The 8,385-nt window shown below is 46.1% G+C and overlaps 1 protein-coding gene across 1 annotated transcript; it reads right to left on the minus strand.

Annotated features, from left to right (window-relative positions):
• Positions 1 to 2,410: 2,410 nt before the first annotated feature.
• Positions 2,411 to 7,845, minus strand: NPTX1 (neuronal pentraxin 1). Its single transcript, XM_075279283.1, has 5 exons — positions 7,334 to 7,845; positions 6,892 to 7,099; positions 5,095 to 5,339; positions 4,508 to 4,687; positions 2,411 to 4,034 (listed from the first exon to the last, which is right to left on the minus strand). Exons 1-5 carry the CDS (start codon positions 7,784 to 7,786, stop codon positions 3,813 to 3,815), a joined length of 1,308 nt encoding a protein of 435 aa, XP_075135384.1. The 5' UTR covers positions 7,787 to 7,845; the 3' UTR covers positions 2,411 to 3,812.
• Positions 7,846 to 8,385: the final 540 nt, after the last annotated feature.

Genomic DNA, 8,385 nt, shown 5'->3' on the forward strand with positions numbered 1-8,385 from the left:
GTCTTGTATCCAAGAACAACCAGAGCTCTACAGATGTTTCAAAACTGAACGCTCAGCATCTTAGCCCTATGATGAAGACGCTGGTCTAGACCATATTTGGCCTCTATATACAAGTACATATAAAATCTGATTGTAAAGACCCCCCTTTCACAGTATTCAGCAGCACACTGGCATTGAGAAATAACTTGTGCTTACAATTATGGGCAATAAAAATCATACTTTATATCTACACCCCAAATATACCTGCGTCTAACTTCTCAGCTGGGAGCTAGGAGGACTTGTTACTTCCTTCCTGAATGCACCAATACGAGGGGGCAAAGCCTTTCCAAACCATATACATACTGAAGTGAGGACCATGAACAGGCACTGTGTATTACTACACTCACCCCGCTACAGCCCTGAATTATTTACCAAGGGTTATGGTTGTGTCTAACCCAAATAATACACCTTACATACTGGGAGTTGTGCTTCTTTAGTCAGAGCTTACAGAGAATTCCTTAAAGAAGTCCTTTCACCATGTCCACCAATTCCAGCGCATTCAATCGGCACTGCTCCACTGATTCCAGAGCAGTTGGAATTTTTTCTCTAGCCCTCACCGTTGCCAAGCAGTCATTTCTAGTAGTTTCAGTTAGGCATTCTACTGTTAGGTGGGTGGGTTCATGACTACCTGCCTCAATCCAGGACCGCCCACTTCACAGTAGAAAGTATTGGGTGCTGAAACAAACAGCACCCATTGCTCAGGAATGGTAGGGGCTAGAGAAAAAATTCCAACTGCGTCTAAATCAGTGGAGATGAGTCTATTGAAGGATGCAGATAGTTGGCGATATTGAAGGTGATGAAAGGTCTCCTTTAAATACTCTGTTCTGCTCAGGGAGAGGCCAGCTCAAAGCAATTTCTAAATTTCTCACCCACATTAGTGTTCTACTACTTTTGTCTGGGGGAGATGACCTTAAGGTTCAGACCATTGCTTTAAGGAGCTCAATAAGAATTCTTATTGTCCATCTCTTAAATAAGCCATACAAAACATAGAAATTCTGCAAAAATAAGTGCTTTTTCTCTATATTTCTATCTTTTTTTTTTTTTTTAACATAATTTGAGGGAGGGTAGCCCAAGTCTGAATGCATCAGAATGCACCGTTCCGTATATACTATATATATATATTTATGTATAGAGCCTTTTATTTTTTTGTATACAACATCACATATAATAAATTTTCTTTTAGAATCTGATACAGAACACGGAGTTATCAAAATGAGAAAGGCTTGTAGGGGTATCACACCCACCCGGAGGCAATAAACAGGAACTACCCCCGATAGCTACATTGTAAAGTATGGCCTAGGGGGGAGGGGGTGTTTACACAGTAATTAGGCAATAATACACTGTCATTCAAACAGCATCCATCATAAAATGGCATGTACCTGAGAGAGGCATATTAGATTCAGTGCAAGTCTGAAATACCACAAGGAAAAATCTGTGTTTGACATCTTTAGTCTTAGGGATTGTCTGTGGCTACATTGACAGAAGAGGGCGCTATATATAATATATATAGGCAGGGGAGTACATACCATAGAGGGAGAAGGATCAAAGTACCCCCTTCCATATGAGCCATAGAGATCTCCAAAACACACCCCTCTGAGGTTTATTTCAGAGGGGTAATGGCTTGCATTGAGGAGACTTTTTCAGACAATGCATCATGGGTAAAACAAATATGTAAATGAACTCATGTTAGCCAAACCAGAGTGATAAGGGGCAAGAATAGCTGTCTGACAGAAAACAGAGCACTAGCCATTGACAGATGTTTTGGGGGATCTTACCCCTCATTGCGGATTTGGCTCACATGAACTAATTTGCATACCGAATAATTGGCATGTAGGAGGGAGGGGATCTGACTACATGTCCCATCATCCCTCTCTGTCCTGGAAGAGGTGGCAAGCACCAGCCTTATCTATGGCTATGGGGGCCCCTCTCCTCTATGGACGTCCCTCCATACCGGCCATAGACCAATCCCTCCTCCCATCGACTCCTGTTCCCATATTTAAAGCAAAAATATAGGGAGGTTTGTTTTTTTTCCATTAAGGCTCATTCCACCCGCGGGACTTACTGCGGCGTCCTGTGGCTCTTACTACAAATCCCAGCCGAAGATGTTTTAGTAACGTGGCAAGAATACTACACAGTGGTAGCAGAGTTGGTCGGCCATTGGATTTTATTAGTAGAGCCTTAAAGGGGATGTCACAGGTTAGGTGGTAAGTGTCTGGTCACAGATCATGAGAACGGGGTGCTGTCTCCTTTTTGAATTGCATTTTGGTCATGCGCCCTTGGTCAGTCCCATAGAGCAGCACCATGCATGACCAACATGCAGGACAGGAGATCAGTGGGGATCCACATGGTCAGACACTTGTTACCTCTAAGTTATTATCTAGGATTTTAAACAAACATGGCCACTTTCATCCAGAAACAGCGCCACCCTGATCCAAAGGTTGTGTCTGGTATTGCTCCATTATAGTGAATGGGGTTGCACTGCAATACCACACACAGCCTGTGGACCGGTGTGGCGCTGTTGTTAGAACAAGGCGCCAATCTTACCTAGACAACCCCTTTAATGAAGTCTGTAGAGCAGCATTTTACCATCCTTTCCTTTCCATACGACAAGCTACGCGAATATTTACCTGGGAATAGTTAACCCTTAAAGTCTCGTTGACGTTGATCATAGCTAGTAGTGAAAGTGCTTGAAACAGAACTCAGTAAACTCAGCGTATGAAAATTACACTCTTTTTTTTTTTTAACTTTTTTCGATTTTTCTTTGTTTTTTTTATACGAAGGGTTAAAATAGATCGGAAACTAACGCCTGGAAAAAAGTTGACGATTCCTCATAACAAAGCCGCGCGTTATCAAATCTCGTAAGTGTCCTTGCAAAGCTCGTGACGTATCAACCCTAATTTTTTTTTTCCAGAAATAATCCTAGACCGAAACGCGCCGAACAAAGGGAAGGGGAGGAGGGGGAGGGGAACAAACGCAAGGAGGGTCGTCATGCACACATGAGGCTGGAACGCCAAAAAAAAATCAAAGCGAAACGTCATTGGCTGAGAAATGAAATATTTACAAAGAAGAGATACTTCCGCAACAGAAGATGCTACTGTATGTCGGCGCCCTCTTCTGGTGGAGGACTGCTGCTGTATTGTCTGCCATGCTCGTAGAATCTGCTGGAGTTAGTCGGTCCCCAAACCCTGACTGCGTGAAGCTAGTCACTGACCGCCACCGGAAAAAAAAACATGAGACGAGCCGGAGATGGCGCAAACGGACCGCACAGCGAACATCTAGATAGAGCCGATGACAGAGAAGAGGAGTCTAAAAAGGATGAAAAACAACCCCCCCCCAACAACAAAATAATGTGCTGAATATCGGTAACCAGCGCAAGGCACTCAAGATTAACCCCGTCCCTGCTGGAGTCGCTCGGGACCTATCACCGTGCAGATCCCGCCAGCAGCTAAGAGGTTAAACCCAGTTGGCAATGTGAAAACCAAACCTTCCTAAAGTAACATAAAAAAAAAAGAAGAAAGAGAATCCTTCCGACCCGAAACCTCTTGGCGTGCCTTTCCTACAAATGGATGAAGGTTCGTTCCAAGATGCAAAAAAAACGTGTGACTCATGGATAAAAGAAGTGAAAAGATCTCAAAGAGTTAATAAGAACGCAACACTCTCGTGGCCGATGAGCCCTCATCCGAAAGGCAGGTGCAGGATGACGCTGATGATATCTTGTTTAGAAGCTTAAGAAACGAAATCCAAAAAGAAGAGAAAGAAAATCGCCAATCCCTTCAGTTGATCTGACGACATGCATCGAATGTCCACTTGGTGGCGCCACCGAAGATCTCGATGTTGGTCTCTGCCCAACTGATGACATTGCCAGTCAGTGCTTTGTTGCTGCAGGTTGCCAGGTTGTAGACTTCTCCCACGGTCAGCTTTCTATCCCACATATTGAAATGGGCCAGTTCCCCCACAAAAGCCTGGGTGGCGTCAAACCCCCCACCGAGGGTGTCCTAAAAAAACAAGGCAATGTGGTGTCACGTGAGACTGTAATAGAGTATAGCTCTGAAGCCATTTGGACATATATATAGATATGGAGGATCGCTCCCATCATTCACAGATTCCGTATTTTGTTTCCCCTATACTCTCTGTCGCCCCCTGTGGATAGAGCAATGACTTCACTAAAGCCAATGCAGCAAGCAGACCCTAGTGGGCACATTGTAACAGCAAAAGATATCAGGAATCCTCAATTGGTGGGGTCAGATGTCCTAGATAATTATAAAGGGAATATCCAATATCCAAGATAATCGAGGGGAATACTGCCCCCTATAGGCAAGATTATAGATATTCACTGTCAGGTCTTTATATGGACTCTTACTATTCCCATATATTATATCTATAGAGGGATTCCCATAAAATCGTCCCACGATGTTAATAAAGTAAAGGTGGATGGTGGATACATTGTAGCAGGGTGAGGGGTAAGTACCTGTTCTTGCCCGATCACTAGCACCCCCTGGTGTTTGATAGGGTGATAAGGGGCCAGGTTCTCTCCGTTCCCCCTTAATACTCCGTCCTGATAGGCTTCCCATACGCCATCTCTGGTGGTCCAGGCGATACAGATGTGATGCCACTTCCCATCATTGATCACAAAGGGCAGTTTGGCCACCTGCGGCAGAGAAGACGAGTATACAGGACGATGAAATATACGGATATATACAATGTATACCTAAGTAATGACATCACTTTGCTTATTAGAGATACTAGGGAAATATTACCCATAGCATAGACAGTGTTATGTCATATACACCTATATACACCTCTATAAAGTATATATTATATATAATGGCAACATTTTGTTTCACAGCCAACAAAAACATTTACATTTAATGACTGTAGTACAAGCTATAACCTGTAGGTGGCGAAAGGAATGGCAAGAAGTTACATTGTATCAGACGATACGGTACAATTATATAACATGTATTATGTAAGTATATATATATATATATGTATAAATATAAGCACTACTCAGCGATATAGCATGATATATATCAGACAATATGGCGGCCTTGGTACCTTGTCATTTATTAATATTTCCATTGGATTGTTCCCCCACTCAATGAGAACCAGTTCATTGGCTTGTCCGGGCACAGCGTAAGAAAATGGGGTCCCGACGCCCGGGGACGCGTTGGATTTCAGCCACATGCAGACAGTGAACGCGTACATTTCTGGCAGACTCTTTTTCACTTTGGCGTACATGTAGTTCGTCCTCAGAGGGAACGTGAGCTGGAACTTGTCCGCTGGTCTGCTCTCCTTTTGACCTGAAATCAAATATTGCAAAACCCTGATGTCATGACTGCTCCAGAACATGTCAGCTCCCTGGTGAGCAGCAGGGGGCGCCGCTCAGGATTACATTTAATACTAGACAGGATGGAGGGGCTCTGACAATGCTGTAAAGCAAGGAATTGCAAACACTGATCAATATTCTGCTGGCATCCTATGGCAATACTGGCTTGAATGGCCTGAATTATAAAGTGAGCCGTGGTCTGGAAGGAGGAAAATGCTGAGAGAGCAAAATCCTGCAGGTCACCTAGACCTGAGCACACATCTGCAGTGAGAACACAGCCCAAGACTATGCAGCGCACAGGAGCTTGTCATGTGGGACAAGGCAGATCCTAACTGTGCTGCGTAACAAACTGCAAGGCTGAAGTCAGACGGGGTGGACATGGGGCAATTGTAGAACTTCTAGTCCCCCCCCACTCACATCTATCAGTAATATATATAATATAGATGACATCCACTGCAATGGTTTCACCATCCATTTGTCCTTCAAGACGAGTTGGCACCAGCGGTTTCTGAGATGTTACTAGAGGCTCAGGCTCCTGGACATAATGCCCCCTTCCCTGAACCCCATGACAATCCGGGACTTACTGTCCCCTTCTCTCCCCAATAACAATTTTGGACATAATGCATTCTTTTTATCCTGGATACGATAATGATACTGGATATAATGCTCACTTCTCCTCCTGCACCCCATGTAAATCCTCATAACCCTTCCAAATCCCATGGCAATCCGGGACACAATTCCCTCTTTTCCCCTGGACATGACAATCCTGGACTCAATGCCCCCTTCTCCCCAGACATGGCAATCCTGGACACAATGCCCCCTTCTCCCCTGGACACAATGCCCTCTTCTCCCCCAGACATGACAATCCTGGACATAGTGCCCCCTTCTCCCCTGGACATCCTCACAATCCTGGACACAATGCCCCCTTCTCCCCTGGACATCCTCACAATCCTGGACACAATGCCCCCTTCTCCCCTGGACATCCTCACAATCCTGGACACAATGCCCCCTTCTCCCCTGGACATCCTCACAATCCTGGACACAATGCCCCCTTCTCCCCTGGACACAATGCCCCCTTCTCCCCTGGACATAATGCCCCCTTCTCCCCTGGACATGACAATCCTGGGCACAATGCCCCCTTCTCCCCAGACATGGCAATCCTGGACACAATGCCCCCTTCTCCCCTGGACACAATGCCCTCTTCTCCCCCAGACATGACAATCTTGGACATAATGCCCCCTTCTCCCCTGGACATCCTCACAATCCTGGACACAATGCCCCCTTCTCCCCTGGACATCCTCACAATCCTGGACACAATGCCCCCTTCTCCCCTGGACATCCTCACAATCCTGGACACAATGCCCCCTTCTCCCCTGGACATCCTCACAATCCTGGACACAATGCCCCCTTCTCCCCTGGACACAATGCCCCCTTCTCCCCTGGACATAATGCCCCCTTCTCCCCTGGACATGACAATCCTGGGCACAATGCCCCCTTGGCATTTCCATACAAGTTTATCCCATCACCTCTTTCCAAGTCTGTGATCCTCTGCTGGAGAGAGGTCAGGGCACTCTCAATCTTCCCCCTCAGCTCGGTCTCATTCTTCACATTCACCTTGCCTTCTTCTAGGTTGTTCACCCTGGAAAGTACTTGCTTCTCCAGGTCATCTATCTTGGTTTGCAGCAGATCTTTCAGGCTGGAGGCTTGGGCAGAAGCGTTGCCTCTGCTGTACTGCTGCAAGTGGGCAATGTCAAGCGATCAGTAAGTGGATTGTGGCAAGCATCGATAACATAGCACTACCTTAATGTCACAGCTTATCAGCGGCTTACTGACATTGAGTAGCCATTAGCGGCAATAGAATATGGTGAAAAAGGGGCAGAGGACCCAAATGCATGCCCCGTTATACTGCAGACATATAAGCCCCGTCGTCTTACATTGACCATTGCCTTATTACATAAAGTCACTTACCTCCAAGTTTTCCAGCCTGGTCTTCAGACTTTGCAGAGTCTGCCCCAACTGAGTGAGGGTCTCTGCCGTAGGGGTCCTGGACAAATCTCCCATTGTATTTTTGGTAGTCCCTGTCTCTTTTTTCCTGGAACCTGGGGCACCAACTTTGGGTTCATTGGAAGGGATCTCCAGGATGGGCTGCCCCTCACACCTGGCCAGTTTGCCTGTCAGGTCCCTGATAGTATCCTTTTGATTCATGATAGTCTCTTTTTGCTGGATGACAGTCTCTCTCAGCTGTAGGATGGTGGTCTTCAGGTCTTCTGTGGGACCACTGTTCTGCATTGAAGAAGTGCACATATCCATGTCAACAGGCACTGAAGTGCAGATAAACCTCGTTTGTGCAAAATTCTGTGCGGACCCCCTTAGAAAAAAGAAGGAGAGGAGGAAACATCTCCAGCAAGCTCCGGTGATCATGGCTTGGTCTTCTTGTCCCTTCCTTGAGGATGTGATGGCTTGTATGTTCAGCACCAGGAGCTGTCTATCCACTGAGTGCCCTGCTGCAGTGCCAGCCGCTTATATAGTGCGGGGAGGAGGCTCAGCCTCACAGGAGGAAGGAATTCCTTTATAATTGTGTTGTGACAGGCACACACTACATTAACCCCTGCACGACTGCAGCGTGTCCCTGGCCAGGGACAGGAGTGGGACAGAGATCAGCTCAGGACCCATTAAAGCTCCGGGATGTGGGCCAAGTACCCCAGACATGGTCCTCCTGCCCCGGACTCCTCAAGGATCCTGCACCGTAAGATAAGCAACTGGCCAGTAAGTGGTTAAGGGATTCCAGGAGATATAAAGCCGCTTGCACTTTCCCTTTTTTTTTTTGCATAGAGTCCTGTCAATGGGCGATACAAAGCTACAAAAAAGCCGCAGTACGGAGCGAAGCGCAAAGTTTATTCCGGAGACGTTTTGGCATTTAATCACAAAGTTGGAATTGAAATCGATGAGAAGACAAAGCTGCGGCTTCTTGTCTGACAAATCCTGGCATCTAATCACTTCTCATATAGCACCGACATAGT

The sequence above is a fragment of the Leptodactylus fuscus genome, chromosome 6 (genome assembly GCF_031893055.1).
Source record: "Leptodactylus fuscus isolate aLepFus1 chromosome 6, aLepFus1.hap2, whole genome shotgun sequence".
NCBI lineage: Eukaryota > Metazoa > Chordata > Amphibia > Anura > Leptodactylidae > Leptodactylus > Leptodactylus fuscus.

What these genes read in the sequence shown, in the direction of transcription:
- NPTX1 (XM_075279283.1), bottom strand. Translation starts at nt 7,786, where the DNA reads ATGATCACCGGAGCTTGCTGGAGATGTTTCCTCCTCTCCTTCTTTTTT. An exon ending in GATCACAGACTTGGAAAGAG is followed by an intron (nt 5,340 to 6,891) that starts GTGATGGGATAA and finishes ATTTGATTTCAG; the next exon opens with GTCAAAAGGAGAGCAGACCA. An exon ending in TAGTGATCGGGCAAGAACAG is followed by an intron (nt 4,035 to 4,507) that starts GTACTTACCCCT and finishes TTGTTTTTTTAG; the next exon opens with GACACCCTCGGTGGGGGGTT.